This window comes from Colias croceus, chromosome 26 (genome assembly GCF_905220415.1).
Source record: "Colias croceus chromosome 26, ilColCroc2.1".
Lineage (NCBI taxonomy): Eukaryota > Metazoa > Arthropoda > Insecta > Lepidoptera > Pieridae > Colias > Colias croceus.
This window is the reverse complement of record NC_059562.1, coordinates 2,073,308-2,092,396: the sequence shown is the minus strand read 5'-3', so window position 1 is coordinate 2,092,396 and position 19,089 is coordinate 2,073,308. Positions and strand designations below refer to the sequence as shown.

The window sequence follows — 19,089 nt, the reverse complement described above, 5'->3', positions numbered from 1 at the left end:
CCAAACAGCACGATCGATCCTGTGGCATGAAAATATGACAGATGGTTGTATCATATATTTTTCGAGTTTTTTAGAGGCAATATGCACATTGCTCGCCCACTCCGTGTTTGGGTTGACCAGTGGTAGAGAGAAACACATGCAAAAAAAAATAATAATTACAACCACCTTACAACAAAATTCCCAGAAAATGGAAAAGCTTTTTATATGGAAAATTGCTTTTCGATTTTTATCATATTACAGAACACTTTTTTATTCAATTAAAAAATACCGAACATGGTATCATGACATCTATAATATTTTTATTCAATTTTCAACAGGTTACTAGAAGTAGACTGGCTGAAACACATGTGGCGACCAGACTCTTTCTTCAAGAACGCGAAGTCTGTCACCTTCCAGACGATGACCATACCAAATCATTACGTCTGGTTGTATAAGGACAAAACTATATTATACATGGTGAAGTTAACTCTGAAACTGTCGTGTGCTATGAACTTTTTGATCTACCCGCATGATACGCAAGAATGTAAGCTGCAAATGGAAAGCTGTGAGTATAAATATAGTTCATAATATAAGTACGTCGTTCGTTAAAGAAAATTCTGGGGTACTTTTTATATCACTTTATGTGAGGATACCACAGAACCTCACTTTATATGTTATGTGGAGGATACTATAGTAAAAAAAAGGTAGCAAAGTAAATTGATAGAGCCATAAATCTGAAAAGTAAAAAAAGGCAACTGAATTATAGGTATATCATACAATGTGCCTCAAAACTATTTTGTTATTCAATGACGAAGCAAAATTTAGTTCATACGTTTAGAAATTTGGATTTACAGATATATACCTAAATACATACAAATAATACTAATCTTATATATAAAAATGAATCCCAAAATGTGTTGGTAAGCGCATAATTTGAGAACGGCTGAACCGATTTCGATAATTCTTTTTTTATTATATTCCTTGAAGGATGGTTCTTATGTAGAGAAAACGTAAATATGTACCACGGGCGAAGCCGGGGCGGACCGCTAGTATTTAATATAAATGCGAAACTTTGTGAGGATGTGTGTGTTTGTTACTTTTTCACGCAAATATTACTGAACCAATAACTAAGAAATTGAGCACACATATAGAAGGTAACATGGATTAACACATAGGTGATAGGATAGGTTTTATCCCGAAAATCCCACGGGAACGGGAACTATGCGGTTTTTCTTTGAAAACGCGGGCGAGACCGCGGGCGGAAAGCTAGTACATATTATATAACAGGGTTTTTATACAATAGTCAGATCTTTTAGTGAGAATAAATTTAATGGGTTAAAAACACTCAATCTTACGTGAGTACATAAAAGCGTTAAATATGAAATGCGCGGGAATCAAAGAGATTTCCAGAACAATCTACCTACGTTCGTTAACCGGTTCATGAAAGAAGGGGTTTACGCAAAATGTGTAAAAAAATATTCGTTCAAATATACGTGTTATTTGAAATACAAATTCTGGGCTTTAAAGCTTTAGGGTATGCTAGAGCCTGGTGCAAATCTGTTTGCGTTTTTTCGAGAATGTGAAAATTGTATAAAATTATTTTTAGGTTATAAGAAGAAGGCTTTCGAAGTGTACTTACAGTTAGAAGCTTACTAAGTACATATAATTAAGGGATTTAATTGACATGTCATAAGAAGTACATATATCATAAATATTGGTGAAACTAGTTTTCCGACCGCGGCTTCGCCCGCGTTTGCAAAGGAAAACCCGCATAGTTCCCGTTCCCGTGGGATTTCCGGGATAAAAACTATCCTATGTGTTAATCCAAGTTACCCTCTATATGTGTGCTAAATTTCATTGTAATCGGTTCAGTAGTTTTTACGTGAAAGAGTAACAAACATCCATACATCCATACTTCCAAACTTTCGCCTTTATAATATATATATTAAATAGATTATGAAAATAAATTCTTGACTTTTTCCTCGGTTGAAACTACAGGCCACACTTTTCCGAATATTGACATATTTTTTAACACAAAATACTAAAAAATAAACATAATATATTAGTAGCGGAAACTTATTTTTATAAAAACTAGCCGGCCTATGCGAATAAAATTGTTATGGGACCAATTCGACACCATTCCGCATCAAACAAAATAATAATCACGTAAATCGGTTCAGAAATTTCGGAGTAATCGGTGTACGTACATAAAAAAAATATACTGGCTGAATTGATAATCTTCTTCTTTTTTTGAAGTCGGTTAAAAGTAGAAATGATTTTGCTTGCTTGGCTTAAATATAAAATCGGTTTACATACATAACTATAAAAAACTAGCAGTCCGCCCCGGCTTCGCCCGTGGTACATGTTTACGTTTTCTCTACATAAGAACCATCCTCGTACTTCAAGGAATATAATAAAAAAAGAATTATCGAAATCGGTTCAGCCGTTCTCGAGTTATGGAATTACAACGAAAAGTGGCATTGATTTTTATATATTAGAGAAGATATACCAGCCGAATTAATAACCTCCTCCTTTTTTTGAAGTCGGTTAAAAATAGAAATGATTTTGAATAGACTCAAAATATAAATATGCTATATTATCTAAGGTATAAACCACGCTAAGTCACATCAGGAATGTACTAGATACTAAATTGTCTAACTTTTGACCCCGTAAGGTGTGAAAATTACATTTAAACACTTACCCTTTCGCTGACCTTTCTTAAGTTTTTAGTTCTTGTATTTAAACGTTATAAAATAAATAGAACAATTAATGTGAAGTCAGTTGTTATTTAAATGAGACCAACCTACTTTCATTGGAAACTTAAAATGACTAATAAGACGCACATTGCAATGGATATTTTTAACTACCCACATATTATTAAAATATATTGTATCCCAGAATCAAATGTAATTTTTAATTGGCATCGACTTTTTTTGTGTAGACATTTAATAGAGGTTGTTTTAATATGCCTCTTCTAAAAACAGCGGTATATAATGTAGGTCAACTTTTTTTAATCTTTAGTAGTTCTTTATGTAGATTTTCAACACTTAACCGAATACGGACAAACTTACAAATGTAATATTCTAATATCTAATATATATTATAAAGGCGAAAGTTTGTATGGATGTATGGATGTTTGTTACTCTTTCACGTAAAAACTACTGAACCGATTACAATGAAATTCAGCACAAATATAGAGGGTAACTTGGATTAACACATAGGATAGTTTTTATCCCGGAAATCCCACGGGGACGGGAACTATACGGGTTTTCCTTTGCAAACGCGAGCGATGCCGCGGGCGGAAATCTAGTTAACTATAAATAGTATCTTAAAGCACCTACTAAATGTAAATAAATGATAATTAATCCAGTTATTTTTAAACCCTATATTTCTACATAAGAGTCTCGTCCAGAAAGCCCATCAAAAAATTCTCCAATGAATATAATTAGGCCCAACCCTGAGTGTAGGTCAACACTTGCATTATTCAAGATGCAACTCAGCTGGCCGTCAGCATATATTTTAATGAGGAACTAATTTTACATTTAATTTGCGAGCTGTATAACCTTAGTATGGGTTTTCGGTTTTGTGAATGACTTGAATGTAATGTACGTTTAATGTACACTCGTGATAATAGTAATGTATTGAAGGTACGGAAGGAAAATTTAAAGGAAAACTTAAAATTTATTGAGTACTAGTTTCCGCCCGCGACTCCGTCCGCGCGGAAAAATTAAGAAAATTAAGATTTATTTTTTTCTACGTATTTTTTCGGGATAAAAAGTATCCTATTTTATGCCCAGGATAATAAGGTATAATTATACCAAGTTTCATCGAAATCGAACCGTTAGTTTTCACGTGACGCCTGAACATACAGACAGACAAACAGACAACAATTTTTTTAATCACATATTTGGGTTTGGTATCGATTCAGTCACACGCCCTGCAATACCTTAGTGTTTTTCAATATTTTTAATGAACAGACCCTTCTACAGATTTATTATATGTAAATTATTGACTAAAATAATGCAAGGATAATGTATTAAGTATTTGCTGACATGTTTATAATACTTGGGTTGGATAATGGATTGGAAAATTGAATCCTTTTTCTTCGTTTTTTTAATGTAGTTAACTGCAATAGTTATTTTAATAACGTTCTGCTAAATATTCTTTATTCGAACGCGTGAAAGTAAAATTATGCCAGATAAATCATCACGTAATAACAACAACAATTTGTGAATACTACTTTTTAGCAATTTTATTGATTTCACTTCATTTCAAAATATGAAAGAACGAAGAGAATAATCAGTCCAATGCTTTATTTAGTTAGACTATGTATTGATTAAAACATGACTCATGCGGCGTTACCTCGCTCTGAGGCGTTCCAGTGCAAGCGAGAGCGCGGAATGAGCGACAAAGAAGGACAATCGTTGTCACGTTCAACTATCGTCAGTAAACCGACTTTACAGACAACCAATTTTTTTTTCCATAAAATTTATATAGACTTATAACACATTACACAAAATTAATTATTTTAGCATTAGGATTATAGAGATATAATTTTTCCACTATGGATTATGTACAGGAAGCTTATATAGCCTCTCCAAGGCCTTTAGTAGAAGGTATATTCAATTATGTCAACATTGTAGAGAATTTTATCATTTTCATATCCATACTAATATTATAAATGCGAAAGTAACTCTGTCTGTCTGTCTGTCTGTTACTCAATCGCGCCTTAACTACTGAACCAATTTGCATGAAATTTGGTATAGAGATATTTTGTACCCGAGAAAGGACATAGGATAGGTTTTATCCCGGAAATCCCACGGGAACGGGAACGGGAACTATGCGGGTTTTCTTTGAAAACGCGGGCGAAGCCGCGGGCGGAAAGCTAGTCTTCCATAAATTTTACGTATGGAATATCCATGATTTTGATCATTTTATTTAAGCTAAATTATAATAATCTCATTTCCACTTAACTTCAAAGCATTTAACGTGATATGAATACAATTTTAAATACCAAATGCATGGAGCGTTTGAAAGCCGTCAATTAAAATTAAGTTTTAAATAGCAAACGTATAAATAAATCACGGTAGATTTAATGAGGCCGTTTGTGTCAATAGCCTGTGTTCTCATTTTCAGATATCAAAGATAATTAGGTCATAGATTGGGTCAGAACTCGGAATGTCGCTCCTGACAATCTACGTCTGCTTGGGTTTAAAACTATGTTGCAAAATAAGGGGTGTTATCAATGAGTTTTGCACAGACACACATAAAAACATTTGTATTATGTGTCTGTTTTATTGAATGCCTTGTTAGTCGATTTGTTTCATAGCTATATTAAATTTGGTGGAATTAAGAACATAGGAAGGAAAGAACAGCATACCACCAGCAAAATCTGCAATTCATTGTTATTCGTAGTAGGTATTTTGTTCCACTTCACGATATATTCATAACTAGCTTACCGCCCGCGGCTTCGCCCTCTTTGTCTAAAACCTAATAAATTATATACTAAAACCTTCCTCTTGAATCACTCTATCTATTAAAAAAATGCATCAAAATCCGTTGCGTAGTTTTAAAGATTTAAGCATACAAAGGGACATAGGGACAGAGAAAGCGACTTCGTTTTATACTATGTAGTGATACAGCTACATGTGATTTTTTTATATATTGTATTAAACAATGATATGATACGTAATTATTTTAATTAAAGCGTGAAAATATAAGACAGTAAATAAAATACAAAAAAATAAAATAAAATGAGTGCCTACATTATTTTGTCACAAATCACAATAGAGAGGATTTAAGATCTATGTTTTGCATATATAAAAGCCCCAACAAAGCCGAAAAAAACATCTGAACGCGTGTTTTTGGAAACAATTGAAAAGCATCAAAACACAATAGGTGCTCAGCACAAACATTCGACTCGAGTGTAGGTAAATTTTGTCGGCGATACATAAAATTGATTCCTTGAGCTTCAGAATGTGGGCCAAGAGTCCTCGATGGCTTTCACTCTGTGATGTCAGCTCGTTTTTATCGTGAAGATCAGTGGAGAGTCATGATGGAGGCTTAATGTTGCCAATGTAAAGAGATCTCCATAAATAGGTGAGGTACTCGAATGTTATTTTGGATCGAGACTGAAGTTCAGCCTTGGAGACGTTGGCTTAATTGGGGGTGTTTTGTCGTGTGTTGTGTTTTAATGAGTTGCGTGTTATAGACTGAAATAGGCACACCGCACATCTATGTGTGAAAATCTGTGAAAACGTTAACGTACCGTTTGAATCAACATGTTTTCTAAAAATAAAAGTATTACTACATTATAAATGTAGGTAATCATAATTTGCCGAGCAATTTGAACTTCGTTTTTAAGAAGATGAGATTTGATTATTTATTTAGTTTCGGTTCCTATAGATACAATAAATAATAAGCTATTATTATTTTCTATGTTTACAGTTTACTTACCATTTGGTTACTAAATTTAGTAAGACAAAAAATTTTGCTTACGACGCATGTCTTGTAAGCAAAATTTTTTTTGCTTACAATACTTTTTTACACATGTACCTAATGTAATAAACTTGCATTAAATAGCTCATTAAAGTTACTTAGTTTTAACTAATCAGCGTTTTATTTTCTATTATAACTTTCCGCCTGCGGCTTCACTACGTGCTCTACGAAATTCGACCCTTTTTAAAAATTAATTAATGGTAGAGAAACGTTGGTTACTATTTCAGAATACGGATTTAAATTGTACCGAATATACTATAAGCAAGAAAACGAAATAATATAGTGAAATGAAAATATATCCTGTGCGATAGATTCCATTACAGTAAGTGCAGGATGACCTATTTGTACATTCATTCCGTATAACCTAATTCCTATTTGCTTTTGCTAAAAAATCACACCCGGATGCTATTATAATTTAATTTTCAGAGGAAATTAATGCGTAATTAGGAAAATAAAACGTTTTTAAAATATGTATAAAAGCTCACAATATTCGGAAAATGAGGAAAATGTTATTGCTAATGTTTTAATAGCCATAGCCCATACGTAAAATTTTAAGTATCATTGTATACAGAAAAAAATGTGTGCGTGTACTAGTGTACACACGTAAGAAGTGAAACTACTTTATGACTTTATTTTTCAAAAAATAATTTACTATATGTGCAACTTAACAGAAATACATCGAATCACGCGTGGTAGATATAAGAAAAAGACAGCGCGTACAAAAATGTCACGCGTAATGGAAAAATGTTAGGCTGGTTGCAGAGCTTGACCGACCATCAGTGCGTACGTCGGTCGCGCTTGTCATATATATGGAAATTAATAAAACCGTTCATAGCTATACCGACCATACGCACGCGTATTGTCATGCGCTTTAGTGTCATCTTCATACATTTTGTTGATGCGTATCGTCAGGACCGACGCGACGGTACGCACTGACGGTCGGTCAAGCTCTGCAACCAGCCTTAGACTAATTTTTTTTCCAACCCCGATAAAGAAGTTTCACTTCTATAACAAAAAAATTGGACCAGCTAACAAAATAAAAAAAATATGAAAATAGGTTCAACGAGTCAAAACTTCTAAGGTAACAAAGCCAAAAAAATATCGAATTGAGAACCTCCTCATTTTAGGAGGCTTTAATTACGTCATCATAAACTAAACTTTTAAATAAGGTTACAGCTACGTTATTATTAAACTTTATAATTAAAATCGGATATATTCTATTTATCACATTTAGTGTATGTGACACTTGAAAAGTTCTAAGTCACTGAATTCAAAACACGAGGCATAATAATATGAAGATTCACTCGCGCCTTAACGATATGGATTTCAAATGATTTGAAATATCTCAATTGACACGAATATTTGAAAATAATTTGTAGCTGCAAATAATATTCCCTGAATCATCAAACTGTATAAAGTGATAATTAAATTTAATTGAGAGAATATTTCGGAATTTCAAATCGAGGTGAATGGAAGTGCAATTTGTTTTATTACAGTCTTTGGTAGGAAATAATTTTTAACATTTCTTTCACGTAAGGATTCTGATATTACGTTTTTATGCCCTTTTTACTGGAAATTTAACATACTATTACAATTATTACTTATAATGATTTGAGACTTGTACGATCCAGGTAAATAATATACTTGAGGCTATTTGAAATTTTAATATCAGTATGTATCTATTATAGCTAAATGAAATCATTTATTTAGCTATTTTTTCCTGTTTTTGAATTTTTTGTTTTCTTCTTTGTATTTAAAATTAATGTTTTAAAATGCGGATAGCCGGAAAATGCCATATGTGCTTGCCAATAAAAATTTGATACTTATATGAAACGAATATTTTCACAATTATTTAATGTTATGAAGAAAGTTGGGTAAATATTAAATGCATTTTAAACGCGACGTTCGTTTTCGACAAAACTCATCATACGAACATGACCTAACATAGAAAGACCTTAATATTTATTATATGGAAAATTATACACTTGAATTAATAAGATGAAAGTTAGCAGAAATTAATCGTATTCTTCTTGCCATCATTTTGCTGCCGGAGCGGATTCTTTACTTCGGTTTAATATTTTATTAGGTCAATGGGTCGTCATTTGAAATTGCTGATAGAATGATTGTTGGCTAATACGCTTTTTATAGAAGTCATTCTTGGTTGATGGGGTCTTAAAATAGAAAAGGTATTGAATAGATTAACTGCACCAGAAAGGACTGTAATACATACATATTTTAAAATAATAAAAATAAACGACGTGTGGCACTCAGGGACTGCCGCGGTAAAGCTATTGCATGCTATGCCTTCAAGCCACACCACCGCCCGTCGGGATGGGGAGCGTGAGGTTTTTTCGTTACGGAATTTCTCGATTCGGTCCCCGCGCTCAAGGCCCGCGATAGCCGATAGAAGCTATGCAATAGCTTAAAAAAGATCGTGTGTGACAAGTACACGTTTCAGAAATGAAACTTCTTTGGCAAGATTGAAAGATACCAAAATCCGTGACGTGACGGTATTGACATGACGTGACCTTATAATTATACTCTCAAGAAGTTTCACTTTAAAAATGCGTAGAATCGTTGTTGGATTCGACCTTATTTTCTTTTACTGGTGTCAATACTTCATAATTCTTATTTATATTACGTTTTTCCTCATTCTTGTCATTTCTCATTGCAATTAAAGAGTACTTTAGCAATTTTACGAACTTAATTTTTCCCCAACGTTATTCAACTTATGGAGTCAGTGGAATGAAATTTGAAGGACTTGTCTCTTTTATTATATTTTAATTATACTAGAAAATTTGTTACGGCGTCCTTTCAAAAGCAGAAATGGGGAAAATTTATGCTTTGATAATTTTGTATATAGTCTATTTATAGACATTCCTTGGACGTTAAAAATATTTTTTTCAGCCAGTTTTCGGTCAGTTCTTTTTTGTTTCAATATTTAGAATAAAATTCCACTTAAAACAGATGTAAACTGTGATAAATAGCATTTTGTACAATTTTCTTTACTTACTTGCAAGTCAAGACTTCTATTCTCTCCTCTTGCTAGAAATTCTCTCCGTGCCTTTTTACAGACAATGAATCGAACCCAAGAAACTAAGAACTCCTTAAACAGTGTACACTATATTTACACATTCTTTTAAATTAATTTAATTATTAATTTTTTACAAATTACAATTTACAATTTATATTCACACACAATTATGTACTTACCTTCATTTTTCCAAGCCCAGTTGACTATATAATAAATTTCTTCCAGTATCCCACACGACAGACGACATGATCTTCCAATGGGACCCTGAAGTGCCCCTGGTGGTAGACGAGAACATAGAACTGCCCCAACTTGAACTGGTGAACAATCGAACGGCTGATTGCACGCAAGTTTATTCTACTGGTAAGAACATTTAAGGTTCCTAACTCCGAAATAATTTTAGTTTTACATATTTTACCCCTGTGATGTGTTGTAGCATCTTATTAGATCTTAGACTTCACCTAAATATATTTTTTGTTAAATCTTCTTTAGGCTAATAACCTAAGGGAAGAAAATTATAGTTATCATTAAAATTATATAAACTAGCTTCCTTATGTCGCTTTGTACACGTATTTTTTCTCTTCATAATATAAGCATGCGCACAAAGGCATGTGAATTTACTTCTTTTAATTTTTTTAAAGTCTTCTTCAATGTACAGCTACATCCAGATTCCTGGTATTTCATCTGTATGTCATAAAATTAGTTTACAATTTTTCGTGAGAATCGTGATTTCACTTAGATATAGAAATATAACGTTTTAGGAGCTTGTACTTACATATTTTGATTTGATTTCATTTATATCCTGACTAGCTTACCACCCATGGGGCCATGGCTTTTCCCGCTTGGTCTAAAACCTAATAAATTATATACCAAAACCTTCCTCTTAAATCACTCTATCTATTAAAAAAAACCGCATCAAAATCCGTTGCGTAGTTTTAAAGATTTAATCATACAAAGGGACAGAGAAAGCGACTTTGTTTTATACTATGTAGTGATTTGTAAGAAGTTTTTGTGATAAAATTCTTTAGGTAGGTACGGATTCAGCCGTTCTTGAACATCGCATAACTACACATACAATGAACACAAAATGCCATGCAAATAGTATATTATAATAATATAATCCATGCTATTAATAATTAGCAAGTCAATATCAAGACTAATCGCTGATAATTCAGATAAATTATAGAATCATTCTAATAAGTAGGTAGTGGAAATTTGAACACGCAGATATTGAAGAAATTTTAATCTTTGATAAATAGATTCTACTCATTAAGCACGCCTTGATCCAAATACTTCAGTTTATACACCGATTAAGGGTAATCCCTAGATCGTATCAGAGATGTACCACGATATACATTGCTATTTGCTGGTTATGTTAGAGGAATATAGAAAATCTGTTGAAGAATTTTTTGTTTGTTTAAACGCGCTCATCTCGGGAACTACTGGTCCAATTTGAAACATTCTTTCGGTGTTAGATAGCCCATTTATCGAGGAAGACTATAGGCTATATATTATCACGCTTAGATCTACAGGAGCAGAGCACTGCGGGTAAAACCGCGCAGCACAGCTAGTTTGTAATAATCGTGTGGAAAACCCGCAATGTACGTAAGATACCTAGATATCTTGGGAGATCCAATATTTGCGTGGATTATTGTAAGCTTGTGTTATTAGCGGTTTAGGACGCTTAGTGACCATTTCTGTGACCTAAATTATGTTTTATTGGAGTATTAGTCGTCTGTGTTTGAAAATTTTTAATGTATAAGACTAACCACTTGTCCCGGCTGGGCTTGTACAACATCGGATTAGAATTAACAAAAAATGAATGAATAATATCGCTAAATCTTATTGTGGATCTGTTTCGACTACAAACCTTCTATCACGGGAACTTGCATTTTTGTGAAATTTCCCTGTAAAATAATAATGTTATAAGTATTTGTGTCTAGAAAATTCATTTACCGACTGTACTTACTTACTGCTTAACTAAAAAAGTTCTTTCTTCCAGGTAATTTCACGTGCCTTGAAGTGATATTCAAACTGAAGAGACGTCTTGGCTATCACCTCTTCAACACCTATATACCGACCTGCCTTATTGTTATAATGTCTGTAAGTAAAAAAGCGTATTATTTACATAAATCGTTATCAAGTTTATTTTTTATATATTTCAAATTATTATGAAGGAATTTATTTGATTAATCAAAACAGCGTTATGGGAAAATTTTAGTTCCGGGTTCAGGGTTTGAGTACTTACAACTCAAGCAAATGTATGCATGAAGCTTACTCATATCAAAACGTTACCTACGTAGACCGTACGTGTCAAGTCATGTCCCCTCTGATCACTTTCCATAACATTTCTTTAAAATAATAAATAGGTAATAGGTATACAAAAAAGAGCGTGAGTGCCGAGCAGACGTGTCAGAAGTGAAACTTCTTTGGCAAGATTCAAAGATACCAAAATCGTCGCCTTACTCCATGCCGTGACGTTTACTACGAAAAAACGACGTGTAGCACTCGGGGACATGCATGCTATGCCTTCAAGCCACACCTCCGTCCGTCGGAGTGGGGAGCGTGAGGTTTTTTCGTTACGGAATTTCTCGATTCGGTCCCCGCGCTCAAGGCCCGCGATAGAAGCTATGCAATAGCTTAATAATAAATAAAGAAACAAAAAAATCTTCCCTTGCAGTGGGTATCATTCTGGATCAAGCCAGACGCTGCGCCCGCGCGCGTCACGCTCGGCGTGACGTCACTGCTCACGCTATCGACGCAGCACGGCAAAGTACAGTCGCAACTACCACCTGTATCGTATTTGAAAGCTGTTGACGCATTTATGTCTGTTTGTACCGTGTGAGTATGTGTAATGTACAAAAAATGATAAACAATAATTATTCATGCATGCATTCTAATCTAAGATTCTAATAGAAAAGGTTTGGAATAATGAGAAAAAAACTACCTATATTATTTTTCTAATAAAATATAATGACATTAAATACCCCAATACATATTACATACGTTCAATATTGATATAATACATACATATATGTATATTATCTTGACATAGCATTAGCTTACAAAAATCCATAGTAACCTGCAATACAAAAGAATGGTAATTTCATCCGTTTTAAAGGACCAATTTATTTCTTTATTTCAGATTCGTGTTCATGGCGCTCATGGAATATTGTTTAGTTAATATTATACTAGATGATGGTGGACGGAAACCAAAGGTAATATTATTTGTAGAAAAACATAAATAAACAATATACTTATTCATTGACGCACAAACGCACAATTAAACAAAATATTATATGAATCATTACATTAATTTATAGAAAAATCCTAAATAAAAATAACTGTGTATAAAATAATTTTAGCTTAACTAGTTACTACTATTACCTACCACTCCTACCTTACAGTCAATACTGACATATTCTGTAAAAAAAAAACTTACAAATTTTCATCCCCTATATTTTCTCCATAGATGCACCTTAGTCGAACCAAAAAGAGACCATCCATACCTTCACCATAGACATTTAAGAGCACTTATAAATAGGTCACACTACCATCTTTCTCGATTATAAATGACCTTAGAAACCACGCTTTAATTTACCTTAACATACGGTAGGGTAGAACAAGTATAATTACGGAAATAAAACGATGTTTCAAAGCAGACAGCCACAACCTTGCGATAATAGCTTTCCAAGCCCTTTGAGATGCACCTCTTTGTTATATAACAGCTAATGTTGCATAGAACGTGATGACGTCATCATGTAATAGGTTAGAAATATATCTGTGGATATGTACCTATGTATGTATGTATGAAGAACTGTAAATGCCACCCACATTTCTACGAAGTAACTGTTGCGTAATCTGTGCTACTGAAAGTCAGAAAAAATATGTTTTTTTTTGTCATGTATTTTTCAAGTCGATTTATTATTGTTTTGGTACCCGTATATATTTTGAGTGCATATATAGGTATCTTATTATATTTCTATATCTAGGTAGGTATCTTAGTATATTTCTCAAACAAATAGTACCTAAAGAAATACTTTGAAAATTAGCTAAGTAACTAACCTACGTAACTGACTGTACCCTGTTTTTTTTTTGAAAGGATATCGATCTATTAAAAAATCCGTTTTGAAATAAAATGTAACTAATAGAAAGATGTATTTTGGAAGCTCTAACTCAACCATAAATTTTCTACCTTAAAATGGCACATAAATTATTCTTTTAATGTTTTCAATACGAGAAAAACAGAAGAGAAAAATATTGATTTTATTTACAACTAGCAGTCCGCCCCGGCTTCGCCCGTGGTACATATTTACGTTTTCTATACATAAGAACCATCCTCGTACTTCAAGGAATATAATAAAAAAAGAATTAACGAAATCGGTTCAGTTGTTCCCGAGTTATGCGCTTACCAACACATTTTGCGGTTCATTTTATATTATAGATTCAGCGTAATACGTATTTCTCGCCGATTACAAAAAGTAGGACAAAAATTGGTGAAAAATTAAATCAGAACGGTATTCAATCAGTGTCAGACATATTTAGCATTCGGCTTTGGCTAGGATTAACTTGTCATAGACAATGTTTTGGGTCGATGATAAGATCAGGATATTATGTGTTAGACTGAGATAATAATTTAAGTCAAAACTTCAAAACAAATAACATTAGATTAGTGGTTTAGATTTTTTTACACGGTAACTAATATTGTACAGTCATAAATCGATTATTTCTCAAATAGTTATGCAATTAATATCTCAAAAATGTTAATTTATATCGACCTTATAAAAATCCCTTGACGTCATCATACATTTTCAATGTCAGAACACAGTAAAACTAGATTTCCTTCCGCGGCTTCGCCCGCGTTTTCAAAGGAAAACCCGCATAGTTCCCGTTCCCGTGGAATTCCCGGGATAAAACCTATCCTATGTGTTAAACCAAGTTACCCTCTATATGTGTGCTAAATTTCATTGTAATCGGTTCAGTAGTATTTGCGTGAAAGAGTAACAAACATCCTCACAAACTTTCGCATTTATAATATTAGGAGAATAAATTAATAAAATTAATCTTATCTTAATATATATAAATCTCGTGTCACAATGTTTGTCCTCAATGGACTCCTAAACCACTTAACCGATTATAATAAAATTCGCATACCATGTGCAGTTCGATCCAACTTGAGAGATAGGATAGGTTTTATCTCGGAAATCCCTCGGGAACGGAAACTATGCAGGTTTTTCTTTGAAAACGCGAGCGAAGCCGCGGGCGGAAAGCTAGTACTTCTATATGTACGCAATCATAATATACCGTATACCTACGTCACTTAAAACATGTGATCGATCCAAATCCTGTTTTTAGAATATTTGTTGATATTTTTGTTGCCATCACAAATCGTAATCCTGTATTCGATTTGATTAAATATACGACCTTTAAATATATAACATATGACGCGTTTAGGACTAAAAATTAGATTTTTCTTGAAACATGCATGTTTCACAATGATAGGGGATGACGCACGATTTAAGATTCTTGTTTTCTATACTATTTAAATATTGATGATCATAATTAAATATACATCTATGTCATTAATTTGTTGTAGGGTAGACTGGGTACGGTTGAAACAATTTCACTTATAACGACCATAACTTTGCTCTTTAAAATCCGAGCGATGAAAAATATATGTTTAAGGCTGCAGTCTAGCAAAATTGCGTTTTCAACAAGTTATTTGACAATTTTTTCCCGGCTATTGAAATGATAAACTGAATTTTTTTTTCTTGTTTATCAATTAGTGTTATATACGCAATGCGCATGAATTTTTTCACATTTATAAAGTTACTTTATGTTACCTTAATCAGGCCTTCAAGATAAGTCTCTTTCCCCCAAAGACATTTCGAGCTAAGTTTGTGCACTCACTACGTTTCAACCGATTACAATTTACTTATACAATTTGATCAGCGCATTATTATCCTTATATAGTCGTTATTAAAATCTGCTGAATACAATTGCCGAAAAACTTATGATTTTCCTAATTAGAACGTTATAAATTCATTAAATTTCCCATTTTTTGCCTTACAAAAACTATTGATAAATACTGCTAAAAGTTATTTTTTCCATTAATTTATTCGAGTTGAATGAGTATTAAACCTTTAAAAAAATTTTTTTTGAATTTTGATAATTCTTTAAATATTAAAAAAATATTTAAAATAAGTAGGAAAAATCCTAGCGAATTTCTTTAGTCGCGCTCCTTGGGCCGGAGCGTTCTGACGTGTGCTCTACGCTCGATTTTCCTTCATACCGAAGTGAAAGTTGCTCTACTTCATTAAATTTAATATTTTTGTTAATTGATTATTTTTATCTTAGTTTTGTGCAAATATTCGTATTTTTAAACATTTGATTTCGATATGGAAAATAAACGAAAAAAATATGCGTGTAACTACTAGAAAAAAAATTATCTTCGAACATAAAGTTAATGAAACCAAAGGTGATTGGCAAAAATTTCGTTATTTTACGGGGTGTCAGTAAAGGGATGTATATTTCTTTAAAACTAAAGTAAGCTCATAAATTTTCTTATAATATAATTTTTTTTTGAAGTTCCAAAAATGTTTATTTTTCGTTTGAGAAATACGAAACATAATATAAACTTGTATTGAGAACTTGAACTTGGGACATACGGGAAAAATGATTTGTTTACTCCAAAATTCCAAATATGTCGAGGTGTTTTAATTTTTTCTTCTAGTCATTTTGAACCTAGCGGCATGTTATTTGATTATTAATTTTGTAACTTAAATACAGGATGTTGGTTTTATATTCTGATCTTACAGACGCGCTGACAAATTTAGTCTACCATTTCTAGTTTAGACCTCTAAGTACCAATATTAAAACGAATGGATTATCATCACATCATCAAAACTCAGATGTAATGGAAGATCACAATAACATAGAAAATTCAATAGGTGTTGAGAACTAAACAAACACAAGTAACAGAGACGCGAAGAATAAAAAAAGAGGACGAAAACGATAATTCGTTGATGCTTTCCCTTTTCGACGTATTGTTAGGGTACATCACCAATCTGCAAAAAATAAAACTGATGATTCCCAATTGCTGATTAAAAATGAAAAACAAATAATCGACAACAGTGGTGAAAATTTGCTGATCACAATGAAACATCCTTCAGTGGTAGCAGATTTACTCATTTAAAATGTAAAGGAGAGGAGGACAGGAAAACATTATGAATGTGGATGGTGGATTGTATACAGGGTGTAATCGATAAGTATATGCAGGCGATTATGACGTTATTATTGCAGGTATCAAAAAACTTAAAACTGATATCGAAATTACTTTACCTAATGAGCAAAATGACAATTATAACTTTTTAAAAGTATAACGAGAAATATCTAAAAAAATTACTTTATACATTCCCATATCAAGAAGGGAAAATGGGACTAGTAAGTAGAAGTTAAATGTCTAATTCCGGCCAAATACATGAATGCGGAAGATGCGGTTAAAAATAAAAAATTTAATATTTGAAATACAATGCAAAAAAATAACACTTTTGTCATAGATAAGAAACATGACTATTTTTTCCAAATTCAGGGACAACTAAACGTTGCAGAAGCAGAAGCCTGCTTATTTGCTGTTTGGACTGGAGTGAATCATAATCGTCTAATATTAATTTAGTGAGAAACGTCTTCCCAGTTCAAAATGGAGAAATAAACCATCCACGCGAACACCGACATCCACGCGGACGGAGTCGCGGGCGGAAGCTAGTCAAAAATAAATATCTTTTGTTTTCATTTGCGCATTTTTCTATTTTATAATTTTTTACACAAACATTACATTTCTTTTTTTTATGATATACAAAATTTGATAGAACGTATTCGCAAATTTTGTGTACTGATAAAAAGAATCACCCGGTGTAATTTTCACGAAAATTGTTTCAAATTGTCATTTTAGGTACTTATTACGAATATTAAATTATGCATACGAATGATTTAATTTTTAAAAATTAAGTGGAGCAACTTTCCCTTAGTACATTTGTATTATTTACATATAGGATGACAGGATGCATTTGTTTGCACTACTAGACCAAACCCTTAAAAATAAAAGAGCATGTATCTGTCTACTAATAGGCGCTATGATTTTAGTTCCATGTGTATTATTTTTTATAGCAGATCAAATTAAAAAAATAAATCCGATTTGTTTCAACCGTGCCTGTCTTTTTTCACTATTTCACTAACATGCACCTACAAATATTTTCACTTCAAAACAATATTATCTGAATACTATGGTAAATAAATAAAACAACAGTAAAAACACTCACCCTTTCTCACTAAGCATATGAAAAAAATCTTTTTTACAGGAACCAGCTGAAGCAGCCAAAGCAAAACTCCGCGCGATCAACATTGACAGATTTTCCCGCGTTTTCTTCCCTTTACTATTTTCAGTCCTTAACGCCATCTATTGGATACAATTCGCACAGTACATATGATTAGATTAATTATTGGAAAAGCTATGATTTTCCAATTGTTCAATAATGAAGTGGTACAAAGTGGGTTCAAATATTAAAGAATACGTTTTTTTTATTAGTTCACACTAGACGCGCGCAAATCGTGCCACAGATAATGTCAATTGTCAAATCTTTGTCAAATTATTGGTCACAGATAATTAAATATATAACCACAAATAATAAGTTTCATCATTCGTTTCGACATAATATTATTTAAGTGTAGATTGAATTGTGATTGAAAGTGCATTTATTAATATTTATGATGACATTAAAATTATGGAACATGAATTAAATAATGCACTCGTTAGCGTTGTTTCTACTCACATTAATTTTTAAGGTAGTAATATCGAATTATGTATGGCAACCAGCAACATGCAAAAATTAAATTAAAATTTAGGTTGTAATTTATTTAGATAGGGTTAAAAAGAATGCAATTAATTACGCTATCTTTGCAGAATCCTACTTTAATTTTATTATCTTATTAATATGTTGCCAGTATGATTACTTATAATTTATATGTAAATACAGGACAAAAAAAATAGATCTAGAACAAAAAATGCTTGTTTGAATTAAAGTCTAGGAATATAAAAAACTGCAATAAAAAGTATATTTAATAAGCTCGGTTCTTTTCAAGTAGGTACGGTCTACCTACATGTGAAGAAAAATATGTTTTTATAAAAAAATAATGATTAAAATAAGTAGGTAAATAATAAAAATGATTCCTTCTTGTTGTAGTTATTAAACTCGTGTTCTTCTTTCTAGCTGTAGTTTTTAAAAATATCAATATTCACCATAGACATTTATGAAAACAATATTCATTCTGTTAAAAATTCCATAGAGTAGATATAAAAGATATAAAAGAACTAAGAGCAATTAACCTATAGAGTACTTGTATCGAGCGTATACAATTTACATATATTTGTTTCTCTCTATCTAAAGAAAACGTCGTATGAAAGAATGAGACAGCTATAGACAACAAGCTACGTTTCAACATAGTCATGGCACCATTTTTACTATAGGTACATATTTAGATAGATAGAAGGTGATAGTGATGGGATGTGCTTCAATCGATAAAAT

General features: G+C 32.4%; 1 protein-coding gene across 1 annotated transcript in view; it reads left to right on the top strand.

The window, feature by feature from the left end:
• Window positions 1-18,784, top strand: part of LOC123703548 (glycine receptor subunit alpha-2-like) — a 28,274-nt gene extending 9,490 nt beyond the window's left edge. Inside the window, exons 4-9 of the mRNA XM_045651608.1 lie at window positions 318-544; window positions 9,737-9,871; window positions 11,511-11,611; window positions 12,189-12,349; window positions 12,654-12,726; window positions 17,866-18,784. Of these exons, the coding sequence (XP_045507564.1) occupies window positions 318-544; window positions 9,737-9,871; window positions 11,511-11,611; window positions 12,189-12,349; window positions 12,654-12,726; window positions 17,866-17,994 (826 nt within the window). The 3' untranslated portion in view covers window positions 17,995-18,784. The remainder of the gene's footprint in view (window positions 1-317; window positions 545-9,736; window positions 9,872-11,510; window positions 11,612-12,188; window positions 12,350-12,653; window positions 12,727-17,865) is intronic.
• The last annotated feature ends 305 nt before the right edge of the window (window positions 18,785-19,089 follow it).